The sequence below is a fragment of the Macrosteles quadrilineatus genome, unplaced genomic scaffold, assembly GCF_028750875.1.
Source record: "Macrosteles quadrilineatus isolate MER2022 unplaced genomic scaffold, UCM_ALF_1.0 Scaffold_1__1_contigs__length_201487025, whole genome shotgun sequence".
In the NCBI taxonomy this organism is placed as follows: domain Eukaryota; kingdom Metazoa; phylum Arthropoda; class Insecta; order Hemiptera; family Cicadellidae; genus Macrosteles; species Macrosteles quadrilineatus.
In genome coordinates this window covers 135,862,317-135,887,967 of record NW_026542594.1, presented here as the reverse complement: position 1 = coordinate 135,887,967, position 25,651 = coordinate 135,862,317, and the positions used below count along the sequence as shown (strand labels likewise).

General features: G+C 34.2%; 1 protein-coding gene across 1 annotated transcript in view; it reads right to left on the bottom strand.

Moving 5' to 3' along the window:
• Positions 1-4,628: 4,628 nt before the first annotated feature.
• LOC128985429 (nucleolar complex protein 3 homolog) overlaps positions 4,629-25,651 on the bottom strand; it is a 58,186-nt gene continuing 37,163 nt past the window's right edge. The window contains exons 11-15 of the mRNA XM_054404911.1: positions 16,603-16,784; positions 14,917-15,048; positions 9,005-9,096; positions 8,643-8,829; positions 4,629-4,718 (exon numbers count right to left, since the gene is read on the bottom strand). Coding sequence (XP_054260886.1) covers positions 4,671-4,718; positions 8,643-8,829; positions 9,005-9,096; positions 14,917-15,048; positions 16,603-16,784 — 641 coding nt within the window. The 3' untranslated portion in view covers positions 4,629-4,670. The remainder of the gene's footprint in view (positions 4,719-8,642; positions 8,830-9,004; positions 9,097-14,916; positions 15,049-16,602; positions 16,785-25,651) is intronic.

Below are 25,651 nucleotides of genomic sequence, written 5' to 3'. Positions count from 1 at the left end.
TATGTGTCTCCCTGTAATTTCAATAATTTTCTCAGGTTATACCATTGATTCCAAGTGATTTTTCCCTATGGCTATGATATAATTAATGCATACAATTATGGTTACCATATCATACAAATGTGCAACCATCTTGTTACTTGTTAGTTTGTAAAACTATGAACTAATTTAGAAATGAAGATAAAATTTAAGTTATTTATCTTCAGTGTTTTTTAGGTCAATAAATTGACATTCCTAAATACAGTAAGTTTCTTTGAACCATAATCTAGTGACCGAACTTCCGTTTGATATACTGTAGATTGTTTCGAATTAAATATAATTGATTACTTCTTCAGTGTACTCTTTAGGTATTCTTTAAGTACAAGATAAATTAGTAGTTCCAACGTCAAGTTTTCTAATTTTTTAAACAAAATTGTACAAACTTCCAAAATTACTACAATATAAAATATTTAATAAGAAAAACTAGTTAAAGTTGTTGAAGAAACACAATCAAAAGTACAGTTTACATAAACTGCAAATAAATTAATAAAATAAATTGGTGCTCTAAATTAATCGTATATAAAGTTTTATTTTTTCTATTCATAAAATGTGTTCTAGAGATTAAGCATTGTCTGACCATTTCCTGCCAAATACAGTAAGGGATTGCATGGCTGATAGATATGAGAAGGACAACTAATATTATGTTCCTGTTTGTGACTTTAATTAAGTATTATTTGTTTGTGTGTTTGTTTTTTCTTAAATGTTTATGTTGTTATAGGGTAAGATAAGATAACCCATCCCCAATAACCAGATTTCACTTTTGTACTGATCCTAGTTCCTATATAAAAAGTGTTAAGTCAACATGTTGTAATTTTTATTTTTACCACCCACGCCATACCACTTTACACTTAATTACTGCTGCTTCTAGCATAGAAGGGATCATGGAAATCATAGATTTGGATTTTGTTTAGGGAACTTAGGAGCCTACACCCAGAGTAACTACCTGTTAACATAAATATCTATAATATATAAAGATTAATACATTGGTTTTACTTCTTAAACTCGATTCCCCTAACATTATTAGGAAATAGAAATATACAAATCACTATTCCTTTTTTAGTTTTTTGCGTGTTTGCAGTTTTGCGGTGCACGTCTGATTAAATTAAAAATAATTTATTCATAACGGTATTACAGTTTTATTTCCATCCCTAATAAAGTTGAGTTAGAAAAGATTATTAAATATAAAGTAGCTACTGTACATATAGATGCCTGTAGATTCCACAAACGTAATAAGAACATGGTCAAGTTTGATATCATTTTACTTATTTGTTAGGTTAGGGACTTTTTGCTAGTAAATATAAAAAATTGAAATTTTGTCCAGCACTAAAAAGTTAATAAGTGCAGTGGGGTTGCATGACTAATTATCGAAACAGCTGCTTGAGGAAGTGGCCGAGCAAGGGACGGTCCCGGCCCGGTCGCAGGTAGTCTAGGTCAGGTACTTTAATACTTTCTTATGAAATGGCGACTATACAATGTAGGTATTTTAAGCCTAAGTATGAATGGAGATGAGTGTAGGATGAGTGGCGCGATCTTGTAGTCTTGTTAGTGACTAAGGCCGACATTCCTTAGACACAGCTGTTAATTAATAGCCCAAACAGCTAATGGCAACTAAGGGACCTACAAATTATAGTGGAATCCGAACCACATTTTTTCCTTGATATATACGAATTGGTCTAATTATCAGGATAGTACTGCGGATAGTCGTAATACTCACTAGTGCGGACGTTAATCCACACCAGGGAGTATCCCATCCACAGTGCATACCTATAAATATCCACAATCCGTGACCTCCTAGTAGCTGGATTACAGGACGACGCCACGGGTAGTCTTAGGGTTCAGACGCTAAGTTAGTGTATAAAAACTAAATCTGTATACAGATAATAGGAAACTACAGCTGTTTCGTGCCATTTATTGGCACATCCTCAGGTTTGGTGAACGCCAGCTTTTCTATAAAATATCCCTCGGTGTTGAGTTTGTCATGGTTTTACAAAAAACATCTACACCTTTACACACACGAAACATTTAAACATTAATTAAGGAACACCTTCGAAACGTGATGCGGCGCCGGTGATAGGTAAGTCGCGACTGTCACATGTCGGCAGCGCTGACCCCTACCCCTGTTCCATCCTTATCTTTTCTTTCTTTGGTTTGGTAATCAGATATCAGGATGGCTGTGTTGTAAATTATATTAGACTCAAAGGACTGTTTTAGTTCAAAATATTATGTGGTTCTTTTGATGGCCTTATATATTTTGTATTCTTCTATTGTGTACATATGGCGTCCTTTATTGCAAGAGTGTAAAATATCTAGATTATTGTGAATGTCTGTATAGTTATGGTTTGTGGATGTTAGGTGGTTGGAAAAAGCTGATTTAGAGTTCTTTTTTGGTAGGTGCTCTTTAAATCGGGTTGTGAAAGATCTGGCAGTTTGTCCTATGTAAAAGCTGGGACAGTTGTCATATTTTAATCTATAGATTCCTGTTTTGTTCTTGTTATCTGTGTGAGATTTGTTCTTGACTCTGACTAATGACGACAGCTTTGTTTGTAGTCTTAAACGATACTGTTATATCATTTTGTGCCAGTTCTTTTTGCAGAGTATTATTTATAACGACACTGAATTCAGCGCTAACGTATTTTTTATTAATTTCTTTGGAGGTTACTTCGGTTCGGCTACGAAGTTTTGTAATCAATATGTCTATGAGGTTGCTACTGATGTATCCATTTGACACTGCAATATGCTTTAGTATCTTAACTTTGTTATTGTAGTTGGTTGGGTGGAGTGGTATAGTGAGTAAGTTAGAAGATGGATTGTAAGCGGGTAATTTGTGGCTATAGGGGTGGTGTGATGATGAATGGATAGTTCGGTCAGTTGTAGTCAGCTTCCTGTAGATGTTGAATTCTAAGTTACTGTCTTTTCTTGTTATAGTGAGATCCAGGAAATAATATATTTATATTCTTCCGTTTCAAGAGTGAATTTCTTATTTTTATGTACATTGTTGAGGTATGTTTAAAGTAGGCCTATGTTGATTTATAAACAGTTACATAGGGAAAACTGAACCCATAAGCCAGAACAGCAGTTGTTGCCATCGAGTATGGTCATATATTGAATAACACAGTACAGCGTGAGCTCTCAAAGAATATGTCACTGTTTCCTTCAAAACATCAGACAAACTTGCTAACATATTAAAGGACAGGAAGAAACCCTCCAATAACACAAATATCATGCTAAAAACAGGAGTTTATAAATTAAATTGAAGAAGCTGCCCCAGCTTTTATATTGGTCAAACTGCCAGATCTTGTAACACCAGATTTAAAGAACATTTACCAGGCAAACATAATACTAAATCAACGTCTTCCTACGCCAACCATTTAATTGATAATAACCACAGTTACTCCGCCATTCACGACAATCTCGAAATCTATATATATAAAGCTCAAATACCACTGACTCACTCACTCATCACGAAATCTCAGAAACCATAAGACCTAGGAACCTGAAACTTGGCAGGCATCTTCCTTTTGGGTAGTAGACGCTCACTAAGAAAGGATCTTACCCTCCGACCTCTGGGCTCCGCCCCAGTGGCTCTGGAGTTTCCCATGTTAACCTTATGAGTACTCATATTTAAATGGAATTAATGAATCTTAACAGCTGTTTCAGTTAAACAAGTTGGTTCTGTTCTATGATGTTCACTAGCATTAAAGTTACAAGGATTACCAACAGGTTGCAGCACTATTATTTCTTTTACATTTATGACAACAGCTAATTTGCAACCAAAAGGTGAGTGAGCGTAGCAAACGAACTTCAACCTGGAGGCGAGTTAGCGTGGCGAACGAGCTAACCTGAAGGCAAGTGAGCGCAGCGAACGAGCTCTAACCTAAAAGTGAGTGAGCGTAGCGGACGTGATTGAGCCATGCGAACGAGCTCACTTATGAAGTTAAACGGGGCAAAGCCCGCGGGTTCAACCAGGACGTGATTGAGCCATGTGAACGAGCTCACTTATGAAGTTAAACGGAGCAAAGCCCGCGGGTACAGCTAGTTCTCCATAAGTGCAATAAAGGCTGATTCATGGACACTATGGATGAATTTGAAATGTATAAAGCCGTCAAAAAAGAACCCCAGAACGTACTAAATGAACAAAGAGGGTTCAAATCGAACATTATGAATCAGTAATAAAATTGGCAGAATGGTCGGCTCCACTATCATCAACAAAAGATAAGGGAGGGGGTGGACAAAGGACTGCAACCTTGATTACGCTAGTCTAGACTTGCTCCTCGCACGTGCCGCGCATAAATCAACCCATGAAAAATGTTAATGACTCTTACGTGTATATTCGTTTTTTTATTTTCGTGTTCGTCTCCGTATTTGAGTTCTTGTAGTTTAATGTGACAATTTTGTATGAATGACAACTCTTGACTTCCTTTGACACTTGAAGAAAGCCCCCTGAGGGTGCAGTAGTGTAATACTACTCCAAATATCACCTGACAGTTAAGGTATTTAAACCATTTTTTATTTAACTAAAGTGATTCGGAGTCTAATATCATGAAAATATAGAAAAATCCTGGAGATGTATAATAACATTAATAAAACATTTGTATTGAAAATAAAAACATTTATTTCAATCACAAAGATATTTTTTATTTTCGTTTCACAGCAGCTTTTTCTTTTTTGAAATGATTGGAAACCTGAAACAAAATATTTGATGTTAATAGTATGATACCAACATGAGATAAAATAATGTTGCACGGTTATGTAACTGCAAATACAAATGTAAAATTTCAAATACAAAAATCACAACGAAATGGACAAAAATAATATATTCCAAGATTTAATTGAAAAGTGATTTGAATATGGTAACAATTTTTACAACAAGCTGCAGAAAAAGCAAAGAAATTAAATTTGCAACGCAAATTGATACTTCAATTGCTTGCTAGACTAAGTTAACTATAAATTAAACTTTAACTGAGGGAATTTTAAAAATCAAATTGACTTGGATTCAGAAAGAAATAAAAGAAAGAAGATAGCCTTGTTCTTATCCTAAACTGAAGTTTTTTTTCTATTCAGTTTACTTAATTTTGTTCTTTATTTAGAAGTTTGTGGATAAATCTGACACAAAAATATTTTCTTTCATTAGATTGTCAACCACCAGAATCATGGGTAAGTACAACAATGGGGTGTTGCACTATTTTGTCCAGAGTTATTATAAGGACCATAACATACTGATTTTAATTAAAACCGTTTTTTGTCAGATTTTTGTATTTGATGTGGTAATAACATATTTTATAATAACTTATGAACTGTAATTTGTACAGTAATGGGAGTTGCACCATTTTGTTTAGAATTTAAAGGACTATGACATACTAAATTATTATCAACAAGGCCATTTTTGAGAAAATTAGAGTTTTCGGTTTTCATAAAAAAATCACTATTAAAAATTTAAAAAATAAACAAAAAACGCCTGGAGATACCATGTATTAGTGCCTACATACCAAATGGCAACAAAATTGGACAACAGGCGTGGTCCAGCCATGTACACATCCAAACATACAGACATAACTTCAAAAATATTTTGACTAAAACAATACTCCATAACTATGGTATAGGCTACCAGGAGAAAGTAGAAATGTTTAAATCTTAGCTGAGCCCTTTTATAGCTATAACAATGTTAGGTAAGCTTTAATAAGTAATTTAAAATTAGACAATGCTATGAAGTCCTAATATACATTTACCACGAATAATTGATTTTTTTAAACTATTATATTAGAACTTCAATAATTCAGCCCAAAAAATCCAAACACTTCAGTAATCTGGCTCAATGCCATAAAATAATTAATAGCCTAAAATAAATGGTAGATCTATGTATTTTATTTTATACATTACATTAATTCCTGTATCTAATATCCGATTAATATGGTATACAATAACAATTCAAGTGTGTCCAAAAAACGTAATACAATGAGAAAGACAGGTCACTATGCATTCACAGACAAGCTGTCTCCGTCAAACACTAGACTCACACTGGCTGTTTATGTGTAACATAGCGAGAAAGGCTTGGAGCCGGGACATCCACATGCGTGAGAGAATACACTTGTATAAGGCGCAACAGAAGTGTCAGGTTCAGGTAGGCTGGATGTAAGACAAGGTCAGATTATTTAAATTAGCAAATTGAGGTTGAATTAAACTCTTCAGGTTGGCGGACAATTAAAAAAATGTTTCAACAGCGAACATATTAAGCTTTACAATTAAGAATCTACTGTATTAGTAATCAGACTTTTTTTATTAAAGAAAATTGGCACACTGAGGGCAGATGATGGGTTTCATTACCTACTAAATTAGTATACTTTCACATGGCTAGTCCTCAGCAGTAACAGTTGGGGATAGTGATGTGACAAACGACTGATTTCAAGCATCCGATAGTCTTCAGATCGATGATTAATCCGATAGTATTCTAGTGTAGTGGGGTGAAATGAAATGAAAAATGTTTTTATTTAAGAGGAGAAGTTAGGACTAGCAAGTCCTCTCTACCACTTAACCTCTCAAACATAAATAAAACTATTCACTTTATAAATAAAATAAAATAATCTAAAGTAGGCCTACCACATTTTAAACATGATGAAATTAAATTTACTAATCCTAAAAAAAGTCCATTCACAGAAGCTACCAAACAACCCGCCACACCAGCGCCAGAGACTCACTCATGCCTGTTGCTCAAAGTAATAGATGGGGTGAGGAGCGACCGTGCTGCTGCCGGACATACAGGGTGATTGAAAAGTCTGTGTACGGCTTAATATTTTGAAATATAATGCAGATTGAGCTACAATACTTGGTACAAAGTTACAGGGCATAAACCTCTATTTTAACACATATTCAGTGATCCAATAACTCTTCAGGGGGACGGCCCACAAGGAGACGGAAGAAAATCTTAAATGGAAGCATAGGTCAATATACACATCAAATTAAAGGTCTTTTTTAGTAGAATACAATGCCGCAAACCGTACTTCAAAAGGTTGATTCTGCGCAAAATGGCAGATGTTCAAAGATTTCTTGAATCCGCCATTTTGAATCTTTGAACGACTGTAATTTTTTACTCAGGCATTCTTTTGAGCTTCAATTTACGGCATCGTAATCTACTAGTGAAGACCTTTAATTTGATGTGCATATCGACCTATGCTTACGTTAACAATTTTCTTCCGATTCCTAGGGCTGTGCCCCCTGAGGAGTAAGCGTATAATAGCAATGTAAATTAAATGAATCTTTGAACAACTGTCATTTTGCGCAGGATCAACCTTTTGAAGTACGGTTTGCGGCATTGTATTCTACTAAAAAAGACCTTTAATTTGATGTGCATATTGACCTATGCTTCCATTTAAGATTTTCTTCCGACTCATTGTGGGCCGTCCCCCTGAAGAGTTATTGGATCACTGAATATGTGTTAAAATAGAGTTTTATGTCCTGTAACTTTGTACCAAGTATTGTAGCTCAATCTGCATTATATTTTTAAATATTAAGCCGTACCCAGACTGTTCAATCACCCTGTATAAAACTATACGAATAGCGAATGAATAGATAGACCATCTGCCCTGATAAGATAGATAGTTTTGGTAGAGTTTGGTATTTGGCGTTCCTATTCAGTGCCATATTTAGGAGAATTTAACTATGCATGAATAAACAAATAAATCATCCGTTTGAGTGTTTTAGATGTTTTGCCTGATTAAAGAACTATCTTTTTAAAATTCTCTAATTTTATTCAATGTATTTTATGTAATGTATGAAAATTACTTCCCTCTTCTATGTTTAATTTTTTACAATAAATATTTACTTATTTTTAATTTGTTTGAAAAGTTATTTAAAAAATTATATGTTACCTTTTTACAAGGTTTGTTATTTGCTATTTAAGGAGACAATTCCCATATTCTAAGTTGCTTGATTATTTTAGCTATTTAATCTTTTGATGTCTCCAAATTTATGACCACTCGGTATATTTGATTTATTACTCACTTAAAAAGCTATCAAGACTGTTAATATACTAATTAAATAATAATATTATTAATAATTTAAACCAAAAGTAATTAATATCTGCATGAATGCCGAATGCATAAGTTACTGTTGAGCTGAACAAATAATTTAACTACGAATGGATAAATAATAACAATAACCTATTAAATACTCTAAACTTAAGTAGATAATTAAATAAGGTAAAATACTAACTCTTAATTTGTGCAAATACAAGGTGTTCAATAATAAACAGTCTCAGTTATCAAATAACTAATTCATAGTTCAAACAAATGAAAATGAGGGACAGATAGTTATACAATTTAATGAAAATGTGGAATGGGTGGTTTTACAGATAGATGAGATACCGGTAGTTCATTTGGCTGATTTACATGTGATAGAATGGAGGGTTCATCCGGATTAAAATTAAAGTAACCATCGTATTAATCGGTTGGGGCAACAACCAGATGGATTGTTTGTTTCTATCGGATAGTTCCCGTCACTAGTTGGGGAATAATTCTATCAATTCCACTCTGGCCAAATTAAAAGAAGATAATTTGAGTTTGGCTGTAAACGTCATCTGATAAAAATCTAAAACATTTACGAACAACAATTACCTGGGTGTGCAATGTCGAGAACCCATCTCTAGATTTACTAAGTGTGAGATGTTTTGACAGACTTTGAACAAACTGTGAACTTTCATTCACTTTCACCACTCCAGTCACATTCTTGGCTGGTGGAGGAATGGCAGGCTTAAACACTACTTGGCTCGGGTCAAAGTTGTCAAATATCTGGACACAATTTCTGGAAAAATTTGATTAAGCATTACAATTTATTTACATGAATGTATTATATGAATGTATTATTATATATGTATATGGACCAATTGAGCTGAGAATTGGAATATTTTAGATCAACACAATTTATATAAAAAAATAACTCTTTGAATAATAGATGTAATTGATTAATAGTAACTTACAAATTGCTGATTTCCATTGGCATCTGTGAGGTGCTGTTTTCACTGCTCACAATGTGCTGGGCAAGATTCCTTACAGTCGGATGGTAATGCCTCTGAAAACGTTATAAATAAAATGTACTAAATCTTGCATAATAACTGAGAATTTAAATTCAGACAAATTAAAATAATTTAACGGTAAAATTATATAAAATTGCCAGTTATTATAACATTATCGTCCCAAATATTTTTGACAGAGCTAATTTTTTAATAGATAGTATAAAAGATCCATAACTAAAGGATAAAGGATCCAACACTGCTTTATTTTTATTTACACTTATACTGTAATTATTTATAAGGAAATTTTTTTTTTTTTTTAATACACATAAGTTACTTGTAATATAATTTAGCCACATTGACCGTTGTCACTAATGTAGGCTAAAATTGGAGAGGTCATTTTGCCAAAATAATTGATATAACATCTCATAAAATACCAGTAAACTTTTTGTAAACAAATAGTTTATGAAGGCCTAATTTCACCTTTTGAGTGAAACTCAGTGAAACACTGTGAATTAATCGATTAATTATGACAGAAGTGGAAGAAGTTCCGGACCATTCCTCTTAAATTTAAATTGCCTATAGCTAACCAGATAGGAAAAATATTTGTTCATAAAACAAAACAAGTACGTACCCATAGACAAAAAGAATTAAATATAGACCGTCAGCTGTGCTGCGGTTACCAAAGGTTCTGACCCACACCGCTTGGAGCGCCATGTAGTTATGGCGTACACGCTTCGTAAACTACAGCGGTGTGCGCAACCATGGTAACCACAGCATGGCTGACAGTCTATCTTTAATTCTTTTTGTCTATGACGTGCCTACAGATGTGACATTATTTTTATTTTGTAAATTTAATGTTGGTAGCAATCTTAGAGATATTATACTTACTCAGCCTAATAGAGCAGTTTAAGCTCCTAACATAAGGGAGTGTTGCAACTAGTTTTCTAGTGCAGACGCTCACTATCAAGTTCAACAAACCATGGGTACCCAATAATGTATAGGATTTTTTGAAAAAACAGAGTAGCTGTTCCTGCAGACTAGGCAAATTTCTATCTGATTATATTTTGACTAAAATATTTCTTTAAATGTGTCAGATTGATTGCCAATTTAAATAAGAATGGATTTAACACATACTTAGCTTTGCTACAACAGGGAAAGGGAAAAAGTGTTTTCTGATAAAATTTTAATGGCATAGGATAAAAAAAAAACTTGCCAAATGTGATAAAAATATATCCATAGATAAGCAAGCTTTAAGAGTTTTATTTTTATCTATAAGAATAATATAGGAATTTAAAATGTACAGTTTTTTTGAAATTTTCTCTGTAACCCTTTAACAGTTTAAAATTGTTTTTTAAGCATTACACAATGGTAGTAACATAGACAAAAAAAAATAAATATAGACTGTCAGCCATGCTGCGGTTACCATGGTTACCATAGGTTCCGGCGCACACCGCTGTAGTTTACGTAGCGCGTACGCTGTAACTGCATGGCGCTCCAAGCGGTGTGCGCCAGAAGCTATGGTAACCGCAGCACAGCTGACGGTCAATATTTAATTCTTTTTGTCTATGGTAGTAATAAAAACCGGGCATTTTTATGTTTTCAGGATAATTTTTGTTTTTTATTTGAAAAACTTTAACCCTTTGCACTCCGACGTCCAAATTATCGGACGTTGTAATTTCGGCCAAAAACTCCGTGGTCCGAAATATCGCACGTCAGCAAAGTCTCCCGAAAAATCCGACGTCCGAAATATCAGTAGTAAAATCGATCGTACTGGCTATATAAATAGTCCAAACGCGCTAATATTATGACATATTTGTTAGAAAGAGTTGTGAAATATTACTCTATGCTTTTTTTCTCCTTTCGTAGCTGTAATTTTGTGCTTGTCATCTTTTGTTTTTGTGGTCTATGGCGCTGGCCGGCTGACGCAATCTAGCTGTCTGCAGTAACTGGGAGGTCGGTGTTTGTTTGCTGTTTGCATTGTTATTGTTTATGTTTACTGCTAATGTTTCTGTTTACAGTTTGTTTAGAGTAAAATTTTAACCTTTTATTTATTTAGTTTACAATGGAAGATTCAGACAGTCCTGATGAAGATATTTATAACAGTAACAGACGCAGACGACAATCACCAGTTAGCGAAAATACACTATTCAGAAACGTAGTGGAATCTGGTGTTGGTGTTTATGATGACTTGAGTGACAGTTTTGTGGAAAACATATCAGATTCTGAAACTTCTGATAGTGAAAACGAAAGTGATGTTTTGTCAGGTTTTGATGATGATACTGATGAAGACCCTGACTATGTTTTATCAGAGGAAGAAAGTTCAGATGAAGATGCTCAACCTACAAAATCTCGTGATAGAAATATGCCTCTTGGTAGGCCTAGTGACATAGCTGAAAGTAGGCCTGTTGAGTTTGTAATTTTGAATTCAGGTAGGCCTAGTCCTAACCTAGCTTCAAATGGTAGGCCTAATCCCTCAACTAATCAATTGCATGATACCCAATTGCATGATACCAATAATGTAGATTTAATCCAAATTGTCCTTGATGAAAATGTAGGCCTAAATGAGCCCCTTTTGAACAATGAAGTAAATGTAAATGCACCCCTTTTGAACAACGAAGTAAATGTAAATGCACCCCTTTTGAACTTGAATACAGTACATGCTACTATTGAAGATGTAATAAGAAATTCCGAACGTTGTGTAACCCCTAACCCTGACCCTGATATTCCACCAGATATGGACCCTAGTGAAGAAGAATGGAAACCTGTTCATGAAAGTGATGACCCTGGATTTGACCATGACATTTTATTTTTCGAACAACCTGGTCCAAAGCACTGTCTTCCTCGTGATTCTGAACCGATTGATTATTTTTATTTATTTTTCACGGTTACAATCCTAACAAAATTTGTAAGAGAAACTAACAGGTATGCTAATCAGTACATCGAATCACATCTACATAATTTGACCCCTAATTCTAGAGCCCGTAAATGGAGACCGGTAACACTAGCTGAAATGAAGGCATTTATTGCAGTAATTTTAAATATGGGCCTAAATAGGAAACCGACAATTCAGAGCTACTGGGCAACATCTGACTCCCAATATACTCCCTGGTACGGAAAGATGTTTAGTCGATCTCGTTTTGAAAGTATTATTCAATTTTTTCATATGGTAGACAATTCAAATTTGCCTAAAATTGGGGAGCCTGGATATGACCCTTGTGCAACATTTTTGCCTCTGCTAGAAGCCGTCAACAGACTGTTTAGGCTGTACTACACACCACACCGTGAGTTGTCGGTTGATGAAAGTTTGATCGGAACTAAATCAAGATCTCAGTTATTGCAATACCTCCCAAACAAACACCATCACAAATGGGGTGTAAAGTTATGGATGCTGTGCGATTCCATTTCGAGGTATTGCCTTGCGTTTTATTGTTACAAGGGAACAAAAAGTACTGGACAGAAAACCACAGGCCTAGCCTACAAAGTTGTCCACAAACTGCTTGAGATAGGCCAGTATCTGTACAAGGGTTACCATGTTTTCATGGATAACTTTTTTACTAGTATCCCTTTAGCTACAAGTTTGTATGAGAAACTTACATTCATCACCGGCACCGTACGAAGGAATAGAAAAGGCATTCCATCTAAACTAAAAGAAAAATTCGACATTGGCCAAAAGACCTACATGAGAAATGACCATCTTTTATTTTTAGGCTTCAGAGAGAAAAAAAGTCAGAAAAACCCAGTTATTTTATTATCATCTAAACATACTGCTAAGTCTATTGAAAAAATAAAAAAAAGAACAAATGAAAATTTAGTAAAAGAAATTCCTGAAATGATTGATGCATACAACCGTTTCATGGGTGGTGTTGACGGCAATGATCAAATGATGTATTGTTACTTGGATGAGAGACGCACCCTAAAATATTGGAAAAAAGTCACCTTTAACATATTTGCAAGAATCCTCCTAAATGCCTATATAATTTACTCAGAAAATACCAGCGGAAAAGTAATTTCAAGATACCACTTTACCATTTCTATTATTGAGGCGCTGTCTTCACAGTGGTACGAAGAAAAGAATCCTAGTAGAGCCCAAAAAGAAGATGGTCGTGGCAATGGACCAAATAACAAAACTCAATTTGGCATCACATCTTTACCTGGAAGACAGGAGAGGAACTGCTGTGTGTGCAGTCCTCTTAGCACAAGAATGGGAGGCAAGAGGAAAAAAAGCCGTACAATATGTGTTCGTTGTGGTAAAGGACTACATGGCGTTTGCTTCGGCGAACACAAATGCACCAAATAATAACAATTCCTGTTTGTAAATAGTTTTTTTGTCTTGTGTTTGCATAATTTGTAAATAGTTTTTTTGTCTTGTGTTTCAATGATTGACTGCATGGACTTTTTTATGACTTTTGCATGGCATGTTTTATTGAGTATTGTAAAAATTAATGTGGTTGAATAGATTTACTTTTTGAATATTCTCGACATTTTTATTTTGCGTTTTCAACAATCATTAGTGCTAAGCTAAAGGCCCTACACAAAAACTTATTTTGAGTTTTTTCTACAATATTACTTTTACAATACCATAATTTGATTTTTGGAAGAAATAGTTTGAAAAATGTAATGATTTGTGATACAGTCTTGGGGTAACCCTCATTTATCAAGATGCAAGTATTTTGGAGTTCGGACAAAAATTTTCAAATTTGCCTACAACTTCTTCATTTTTCAAGGTAGGTGCATGGAACTTGTGGTGTTTTGTTCAGAACTAAGTAGAGAATTTGAGAATACTAACATTATATATGGTCTCAATGGTTTTTTTTTTTTAGATATACACGTTCTAACATAATATTTTTCTAAAAATAAGAAATCAAACGTATTATAATAAAAAATAAAAAAAAAAAAATTATATTTGATATGGGTTATTTTCACTTATTTTTATGTAGAATTTCATAGGGAATAAAAGGAAACAAAAAGTATGTCTCTATCTGATCAGACAAGGAAGATACATAAATTTTACCAAACGCTTACAAAAATTAGTAAAAATGTCTGGAGTTTTTGGCTAGGCCTATCCGGCAAAGTACCGGCATTTTTGGCTAGGACCAAAAAATTTTTGCCGGAGTGCAAAGGGTTAAACCCCTTGAACATTTTGTTCCCATAACCCCATCTTACTTATTTGCGAACTCATTCAAGTTTATCCAGTGCTTCACATTCATTCCAAATTTAATCTAAATTGATCCAAAATGACTTGGCATATCTTTTTCACAAACACGCATATGTATATATATATACAAATTTTACGAATAGTGTTTTTAGGCGTCTGGGGACATCAAAATGTAATGTAAATCAGTCCCGGGTCTATGTCTTTTCTTACTATCTAATAGCTTCTTTCCTATAGAGAAATTCCCTAAAATAAAAATGAAAAATGATATTATTATCATTTAACAAGTTAGTTATGAAAAATATTGCATTTTAACACATTTTTTTGTTATTCCGGCCATTACAACAGTTAAGTAAATAATTCAACAAGATTCGGACCTATTTGGTTTGGATTACTATCTCTTTAGTGTAAAAAACATGAATGTTTTGCACCACTTGATAATGCTGAGAAAAACTTGAGGAATTCCAATAGCCTACGATGTTTTGTTAAACAAAATCAAAATTTGCAAGCACTACCAATACAGTTAGTCATAAATATCTGATACAACATCGATGTAAAAAAAAAACTTTTAATTGGTAATATTTACATATTTTTCATTTTCCTACATATTATGTAGGAAGTTTATTTGCAGCAGGAAACAGTAAAAATTATAACTACGTTAATATAATTAACAGTTTAAACAAGTATTAGTGATACTACAACAACAACCTGCAGCTAAAAATACCTGCAAGAGAGATAGTTCCCATAATGCAGTGCTGGCAGGATTACAATGTTCAGGTTCCTCTAGCTCTGGATTGTATACTCCCTGTCCTAGAGTGGGATCAACATCCAACAAAACATCCACACCCATGCCCAGCTGCAACATACATTACCAATATACAATATCAAATTCAATAGAGACAAATCAATCAACTTTATATTGACTTAAATAGAATACACATGATTACAATTCACCCTCAAGATAGAAAAAAATCTACATAATTAAAATTATAATAGTTCATTTTGTTTGTGATTAATCCAAAGACACAAAGTTTAAAGAATAGACAATCAATAATACCACCGCTATCAAAAGCTTGGAGGAGTCACAAATTGGAACCGACCCAACCATATTCATAATTTTCAGTAAGGTTTAACTGCAAAATTTACAGATCAATACAGGTTTTTTATGTTGACAAAATTCAAAATCTCATTCCCAGTTTTAAGGTTTTCATGTTTCAGGTGTATATACCTTGTATTATCATCCTAGATATTATTCGTTTTCGTTTTCCTTGTATTGGGTAGAGAGCATAGTCAGGCTTTGGTGCCGCTATTGGTTGAATAGAGGGGAGAGTGGGGCTTGCTTATGATAAACAAAGGGAGAGTCGACATCCACTGTTCGGTAGCCATAATGTAGTGAGCAAATTAGTAGCACTTATTTTGTGCTTATTTACACCTGTCCAACTCAATCAACAGTGAAGCATGCTATTAGTTTACAATTTGTAGTTACCCAGCCACGAGCAATAGCAATTAATTTTAAATTTAGGAAATGCTTTATAAGATCAACAGGGAATTAGTACATGGAGAACATGTTTAATAACTACAAAATATTGAGTTTCAGCATTACTGTTATCTCTAAAACATTCTACGAGGAAACAAGCTCATGGTCTTGACATTTATTTGACTTGACTTTAAACATCACCTCTCCACCTCAAATGGGTTAACCGAAACGGTTCCATAAAATAATACAGGCCTAAATTATAAGTAATATGTAATGTAAAATGCTTGAGTAACTTCTTCAGTTGTTTAGTTTAAAGTATTATCTAATCCAATTCAACATTTCTGTAGCTGAAATAAAACACTGTATTATGAAAAACAAGGGAAACAAAAGACTAATTGAATAGCAAAAGACTGATTGAATAAAAAAGCACTTTGAAAAATCAAAAATTTTAATAATTGCTGCAGACAAGCCATACATGGCTTTTGTAGCTAAATTGTATGAGTTTTGTAAATTTGAATTTTTTTGGAAATAAATGTAAAATTGGATTGAATAAAATATAGACATTAAGACATTGTTTTAAATTCATTTTTCCTACACAATGTGGTATAAATAGGCTATTTTTAGCATGACGGGTAAACCAAAAAATTGGTTATCTGAAATGGCTCTCGCCCCTTTTTTTCGGTAAACTGGGGTTCAACTGTATTCATAATAGACTGAATTTTTACCCGTACGCTTTTTCTGTGCAGGAAATGTCAGAGTGGTATTGACAGGCACATGTTACTGTAAATGTTTTGAGGCAAACATTCACTGATTAAGCATCATGTGGTGTACTGCAACTGTGCCACCATGCTTCACCCTGTATATAACTTTGCATGTATTGATTGAGAATATTGTCTATTATCTGTTGATGGCTACAACTAGGTATCCACACACCTGCATGACTCGTCTGACAATAGCCAAGGCTCCCAAGCAGCCGTTGTGTAGTAACTGGGTCCCAAGAATACTCAATCGTTTGGTGAAGGCTAAAAGTCGCTGGTGAGTGATCTTCTTGCGTCTCTGGATCAGAACTATTTCTAGTATCCGAAGAACAATCTTTACATCCTCATGTGTCTTGCCTTAAAAATAGAACACAAAAATTATTTTTCTTATTAATGAACAGCCGGAGAACTACTTTAGTTACTTCCTAATAAACATTTTTTAAATTATATTTAAAAAAGTAAAAACTTAAGAAAACAATGCACTCATGCAGTTTTTGGTTATTTTTATGTTTTATAGCCTAAAAAAGCCGAAACGAGTCTTATCTCAATTTCTGTCTGTATGTCTGTTTGTTTGTCTGTTTGTCCATTCTGTGGTTGCGTCTGTAACGCCAAAATGTCATTTTACGCGGCCTACTCCTAGAAAACTAGAGTACCGATTAAGGTTCTAATAGTTTTTCTGTATTTACTGGATTGGTTAGAGTGTCTTTGGCTATAAAAACATGGCCTCGCTTCTTTGAAAACAAAATAACGAACCACCAAAAACCCAATTTTGTTCGATTTTTGTCAAATTTTATCCCAATGTTTACTATTACATTTTATGAAATAACGATCAGCTGTTTGGATTAGTTCGGTTGTGTAAAGTGCAAAGTAAAAAAACACAACTGCAGTAGGTGATCGTGGATGTTGCTGCGATCTTGGAAGATCTGCCTGATTTTGCTGTGATCGTACCGTAACGGAGGGTTAACTTAACAGATGTAGCTAAACTCGCTTTTCCAATGTGTTGTTCACTTTTGGTTTCTACTTACTTACATTTCGACAACTATATCGGTACTTTTGCTAGGTACTTAGGAAATAAAACTACAAACGTACAAAACCCCAGATTTGTGCGTTTTTTGTCACATTTCCTCCGAATGTTTGCTAGATATATGTACCTACCGATTATAGTTAGAGATTACGCAATCTTTTAAACGAGAAAACTTTGTTTGGATAAAGGTGGTTTCTTCAAACTGCCATTAATATGTTAACATTAAAATCTGCTTAGAAATAATGCTATTAATGGGAAATAACTTTGATTTTCGAAAACTAAAAAAAATTTTGTAAACCAAAGGAGATTAATAACTTTGGTACTGCACCACATCAAGTGAAAGTTTTTTTAGCAAACCATAGTAAGTTTTTAAAGCTTTACGTTGTTAATGTTAAGTTACATGTTACATGTTTTGTGGCCTATGTATTTATTTATTTATATATTTGCCAACAGATTAATTAACACCTATAATACAGTTTGATTAGAAGGACAGTTTGAATTAGTCGTAAGTACTACAGTTCTTTTCTCAAATGTAAACGTTGGCTTTTGGTACTGCTACTTTTCCTTAGAACCGGTGGTAGCAGTAAGAATAATTTTTACATACAAACACATCACTATTTTCATTTTCACTATTTATTTATAAACACTGCACCTTATTGCTTATTAAATTTAATTGATGTCTTACTGTATAATTTTTAGCGTTTTCTGTCTGGACTCAAAAATGTTGTGTGGACTCAATTCTGTATTTGTGTGTGTATGTCTGTTGGTAACACATTAATGTCCTTATTTTTCGTGGAAAAGACAAGAGCACCATTGTTAATAACAATTTTGACCCGAACAAAGTGTGCAGTAGTGAGGTTGAGGTAGTGTTTTATAGTGATGGTCAAAAACAGAAATTTCGAATCTCAAAACCAAAACCGAAACTAGGGATGGTCAAGTCTCAAAATTTCGGGAAATTTTCGGGAAATTTTAAATCTTGTTACACGAGACGAGATTTCTTTTTGGCCAAGATTTTTATCGAGACGAGAATAAAAAAAAATTAAAAAAATTAAAAACGCCTGCAGAAAGTCAATGCAATACCCGCAATACAGGAAAATTCTCACATCAATTTCACTCTACATAAGAGAAGTCATTAACCTGAGGAGCGTGTTGTAGTTGCGTTTCCTTTGCGAAGGCGTTCTTATTTAACTAATTCTTTAAATGTAAATATTACTTTAATTATTGTAATAATATTACTTTAATAACATTTGAGAAGTTTTGTTAAGTGTAAGCAGTGTGAGGAATGTTTTATTACTATAAAAAGTCAAAACAAGTAATTATTTTATAAAAATTAATATTGCTTTTATTTTATGATTTATTTTATTTTAGGATAAGTTGAACTCTATCCTAACTGATATCACTATGTTTCCTAATCGTAGGCATTTTTAATAAGTTAGGCGTGATTAATAAAAAAATGTTATGCTGATGTTTTTTAATAAAAGATTGTAAATATTCTTGCCTATTATCATTATTTTTGTATTTAAACAGTCATCTAACAATGTTACAAAATCAGGTAAAAATTTTGAACGTGCATTTCCCGTTGTGTATGAGAAGGGAAATCCCGTCTCGATCTCGTCTCGAAATTTTATGAGAAATAAAAAATCTTGTCTCGTCTCGTCTCGAACTAAAAATCCAATCTCGTCCATCCCTATGTTTTAAAAATCGAATCCCGAATCTCGAATCTCAAAACCTAAACGCGAAACTTTTTTACTTAGCTGGTTACAAAGGTCATGGTTACAAAAAATACACATAATCATAAAATGTTAAGTATGCAATCAAAACTGAAAGAGATGGACTCAGGACTGTGACATAACATAAATATGTGAATGTGACTGATAATCTTAAAACCCAATAAAATATATAAATTTTCGTAAACAACTAACAAAAAAAATAAATTAACCTTTAACACCAACATAAACATGAATATTAGATTAATTAGAACATTTAGTGGTTAATATTTCTTTGTGTTTAGTAAATATTGATGTGAAACTGAATTGTACCAGTTATAGTATTTAAGATACCTTTTGAAGTTCAGGATAAAATTTACTTGTTTCGTTACGTTAATGGTGATGTTTGCTCTGTTGCTACCAGCTTGTTTGGAAACAGTGTTAGAAACAATAACAATGGCACAAAAAAATGTCAGCAGTTTCAAAAATAAAACTGCAAAAATCTTCAATTTCGAAACTTTTGAATCTTGAAACTTGGTGATCGAATCTCGAAACCGAAACTTTTCCTAAGTTTTGATGGTTTTGAGATTTGAGATTCGGTTTTGACACATCACTAGTGTTTTAACTACTTTTAACCAGTGTGAAAAGTAACTTTAAATTACAGGCCTACCTTAGGGCTATGCCTCATAGATCTATACTGTAAAGCAATTCCTTTCATCGTTTGATATAAAATATGGACTAACACGATCGGGTGACATTTAATTGCGAAACATTCGTTTTGGCTTTGAAACTGTCAGATATTGTATTTGAGAAGGTTTATATGTATTCATAAACAGTTAGAGTTTTGCCATCATATCTGGAAAAATGCACACTAAATATGCAAACCAACTCCTGTTCTGAATATAAGGTTTTAACTTACTACTAGATTCCCGTACGTAGAACGGGCAAACAGCTAGTGTTAAATAAATATTTCTGCTGTGATGTAAATTAAACATTACTAGTGTACCTGTTGCTCGGCGTTATTTTAAAACGAATAAGTCATTATTTCTGATGACTTGAAAAGATTTGACTCAAAGATTATGGAAATACTCAAGATGTACATAACAGATCGATATAATCTTCTATTCCTTCTCCTTGGTGGTGTTCTATGACTTTTCTATGTTTCCATTTTTGCAAATCGGCTCTTTCAATGATTTACTAAGAATTGCAGCACAGTGTTAATTCAGCTTTCTTTTTAGTATATCAAATTATCCAGGCTCTCTCGTTTTTTTTCTATTGTAATGTTTACGCCAACCCAAATTCAAATAGTAAATATTTCATTTCAACCAAGTCAGTAAATGTGTGTAGCAAACTGTTAACCCTTTGCGATCGGAATGAATATTTGCCGTCATTCCTCAGCGGTCGCGCGGCCAGCTCTACTAATTTGTGGTGGCGACAACAAAAATAAACACCTGTTGTTTTGGCACAAGTGCTGTCATAACAACCGTTGTTTTGGTTCAGTTTTACAATTGAGTTTTTGGTTATTTCCTTGACAGATTTATGTTTATTTGTAGTTTTAATCTAGTTTAAAGTTTTAATGTAAATATAAGTTGATTAAAAGAACATTAGTACATATACTACGTAAACGCGCTACACTTTTATAATAGTTAGGCCTACAATACAATTGTTTTATCTCTTATACGATAAACATTTAGAAGTGCGAATTGGGTTATGTTTGTTGCCTATATTTAAGTAAGTAACTATGGACGACCGTTTAAGATCAGACGAATTGAGAGATCTATTGTTTGCCGACGAAGAAGATGCTGACGATCCCGATATTTATTATGGATCAGACCACGAAAGTGACGTTAATTCAACTGATTTAGCTGCAGAGTATGAGGACTTGGTTTTTGAAGAAGTTGATGATGGATATGAAGCTCAAGAAAATTTTGAAGAGGACTATGGAAGTGATGGAGTTCAAGTAGCCTATGTGGAATTCAATGGACATTTAAGCACGGGAGCAGTACACGAAAGTGGAAATAATGATGGCATGGAAGTTGAAGAGAACAATGGTGAAGGTGCCCAAGGGACAGATAATGAAGAAGGTATGGGTGTGTCGGGACAGTGGAAGGTATGGTCTGAAGGGAATAATAATTTTAATAAGTTTTTGTGGAATGGAAACATGATAGTGGTTATAAACCACCAAATGACCAAACGCTAACAACACCTTTGGACTTTTTCCAGCTTTTTTTCACAAATGATTTAATGTTAGAGATAGTGAAAGAAACAAACCGGTATGCTGCAGAAAAGATACAGAAGAATACACCACTCCAGAAGAAATCTATCTGGCTTTCGTGGAAAGACCTTACACTGGAAGAGTTGAAAGCTTTTTTTGGACTCATAATTAACATGGGGATGAATGAGAAACCAGAGATAGGTGACTACTTTTCAAACAATTGGGTTGACTACCAACCATTCTTCAAAGATGTGTTCAGTAAGGAAAGATTTTTACAAATCTTCTGGAATCTTCATGTCTCCCCACCTCCATCTGGGGGCGTAGCTGGGACATTAACTCGATCAGGAAAGGTAAGAAATGTTGCTGCATACCTCGATAAGAAATTTAGAGAGTATTTTATCCCACAGCATGAAGTAAGTGTAGACGAAAGTATGATTGGGTTCAAAGGAAGGATCCTATTTAAATCCTACAATAAGGACAAACCCATTAAATGGGGAATCAAGGTTTTCGTCTTGTCAGATTCGACTACGGGCTATATTTGTGCCATTGAACCATATTTTGGTAAAACAACCACAGACCGCTTGATTAGGCCTGATTTAGGAGCTACAAGTCGTGTTGAAGGGCTTCACGTCTTCACTGACAGATTTTACTCCAATCTTGATTTGGCAGAGGCACTATTAGCATGGAAAGCCCATACAACCGGCACTATCATGCTACACAGAAAAGGATTGCCGGAAGAAGTGAGACCAGCTAGGCCTAAAAAGGACAAAGGGAAAAAACAAACAAACAAGAACCTGCCTAAACCTAAGTTGAAATAAAAAACTGGGGAAACAAAAATCTACAGAAAAAATGATGAAGTGTCTCTTCTGTTGTGGAAAGACAAAAACTTGGTGGCTATTTTAAGTACACTGTTCGGTGATAACTCTACCCAAACGGTTAGGCGCTACAAAAAAGGGGGAGTAGGGGAGTTAGTAAAAAAACCTACTGCAGTTTGTGAATATAATAAACATATGGGTGGTGTGGACATCGCAGACCAGTACATTTCCTCGTACTCATTTACAAGGAAATCCCTGAAATGGTGGAGGAAAATGTTCTTTTGGCTTTTGGAAACAGCAATTGTAAATTCCTTCATTCTATACAATACCAATCAAGAAAGGAAAAATGTAGTTCGCCAAAGACGTTACAGAAAAATGTTGGTTAAAGAACTGGTCGGAGAAGTAAGAAATGTCTGAAAACGAGGAAGACCATCATCTTTAGTCGAGGACGAGCGACTTAATGGAAAACTTCATCTGCCCTATCCGCTTGAGGGAGGTAAAACAAAGAACTGTGCGGTGTGTAGCGATAGAAGACCAGGAAAAGAAAGAAAAAGGTCAAAGTTTTATTGTAAAACTTGTTCTAACAATCCCGGACTTCACATGGGTGAATGTTTCGAAAAATATCATTCAGTGAAAAAAATCCGAGACGATTAAAGAGAACTTTCAACTCATTGATTGTATGAGTAGCCTATATACGTTCATTTTACACTTTTAGTAAATACGTAATATCAAAGAATTTTCATTTTCAAACAAATGTATGTATATATTCAATATCTCTTCTGTTTTTTTTACTTAATAAATCAGTTGTCACTTGTCAGTATAACATTACGATCGTTCTATTACAATTTATATCCCCTATGCTAACATTGCAGGTTTTCAGTAAAAACAATTCCGAGCTGCTGGGAGCGAGCCGCCATGATGAATGCCGAGGGGGCGTGTACTAGGACTTGGCCAGTACAGCTGGCCGCCCGACCGTTGGAACCAAGTCAGTACGGATTGAATTCCGACTGGCTGCAGACTGCGTTGTGGCCACTCCTGCTGGCCTTCCGATCGCAAAGGGTTAAATTAGCAAACTTATTGACTGTTTACAATTAACATATTTTCTTCTTACTTTTAATTTCTGACAACAGCTGGAGATTCATAACAATTTATGTTTCCCATGTTAATCTTGTGGAGAAATATGAAACTTTAAAGGGCCCCAGGGCCTCACTCTCTAATTATTTCCTTAAAAAGATAGTTTCCTGCACAACTGCACGTTACACTCTTTCAAATGACACCAAAAACATGTCAATCGGTTCAGTAGTTTCGGAGGAGTAATTGTCACAAAAAACCTGCTTGCGTATTAAATAAGTTCTAGTTGCTCTGCCCGTGCTTCGCTACGGGGTGAGAATGCAGAAAAGAAAAATTCTGTTTTACTTTAAGATACTATAATATACTTTGGGAAACGGAAACAGATACAACACACTTACCACAGGACACACAAACTTATCAGGAAACATATAGGCAAAAGCTCAATCCTGCTTATTGATTATTTAAATTAAGATCTCTTAATGTATTACAGTACTATCATTTTATAGAGTATATAACATTTAACATTTAATGGTCAAAACATACCTCGTCAGACAATCCTTAACATGTAGTGTCGATGTTGCTACATATGTTTCGGTGGTTATTTACTGATCTCCGCCATTGTCAGGCAAACAAAAGGATCCACTTGATGTGTCGTCAGAATAAATAAATAATACACACATTCTACAAAACACAAAACGAAAATGATAGGCCTATCAATTACACGCACTGCCGTGGACATGGCAGGAAGCAGACTGAACGTTATGTTGTGTTGTGATGTGACTTGGCTCCGGGCTGTCGTCTGCGTTATCAACAGCTGATATTGGTCTATTGTAGTGACGGAGGAGAGTATTGAAAATATAATGAGATTCATAGTTGAGTTTTTCATTCAAAATTTGTGTGCTGTCCTTGGTTTTTATGTCTTTATATATTTCGAATTCTTCCAGAGTGTTTAATAAATTTCCTTTTCCACAGTAATGAAGGATATCAAGACCATCATTTATATCTAGCATATCACGTTTGTTGTCGATGATGGCGGAGATCAGTAAATAACCGCCGAAACATATCAGGGTTGCCACCAGCCATGAAAACCTTCAAAAGCTTGAATTATGCATGAATTCTTGTGACCATGAAAAAAGGCATGGATTATGCATGGATTTCTCCAATGGACCATGAATTTTCCAAATCAGGAACAATTATTCAACCAGTACCATTAAATTTTCCAAATAAAAAATATTTTATATTTCAAAACAGTTCATAGAAACAAACACCATGAAAATACTGTATGGAGATGCTTATTTAACATGTTTCACGATCAGAAACAATTGCTTGGTTCATTCCAAGTCATTCAAAGATGATGATGTCAGCTGAGACTTCCCGAGGACTGTATATGGTTCGAAAAATCATTAGTAGGCCTACTCCCGCGTATGAAAAAGGGGAATGGGGACTTAAATCACAAAAACAGAAGTTTTAGACCATGCTTGGAATTAAAACTGGGTGCACAATAAAACCGAATTTCCGACTCTGACGCCTGAATTTTTTAGTTTTTTGGATAAAACCGTATCTTAGTACGTTGTGGGATAAGATAAACCAGAATGCACATTTTTATGACAATTATGTAGGGGGATAAAACAGGACTTTTTTGGCTGAGTGAGTGGGATTTTTGTTTTATTCCGGTGATAAGACTGAATTAGTCCTTGATTTAATATATTTTACAATTCTTCTCCAATATCTCAGCTGTACCAGTTTTGTTTTCAACTTTGTTTTGAATTTTTATAAATCACTCTTAAAAAAGTTGTTTATTAAGTATGAAAGGTTATTCAAAAGTAACACACAAAGAAACTGCCTCTTTAACGTCAGTTTATGAACTCAGCAAAACTCAATTGTGTTGAAATTGTATAAGCGCATCGACCATGAATTTTTTTTTAACTACCAATAAAAACCATGAATTCTGCATGAATTTTATCATCACACTATGGTGGCAACCCTGCATATGTAGCAACATCGACACTACATGTTAAGGATTGTCTGACGAGGTATGTTTTAACCATTAAATGTCATATTACGCAATCCTGGGGCTATATAAAAATGAATTTTAATAACATCTTATCTTACTAATATTATAAATGTGAAAGTTTGTGTGTTTGTTTGTTTGTTTGTTTGAAGTTCAATCACGCATTAACAACTGGACGGATTGGGCTGAAATTTGGCATGATGATAGCTCACATTCCCGATTAACATATAGGCATATTCTTTTTTCAAAAATCCTTTCGGGCTCCGCCCCAGTGGCTATGCAGTTCCCCATGTTAACCTTATGAGTATTCATATTTAAAAGGAATTAAAGAATTTAGTCAGCTGTTTCAACTAGAAAAAGTTGGTACTATTATATGCAAAAG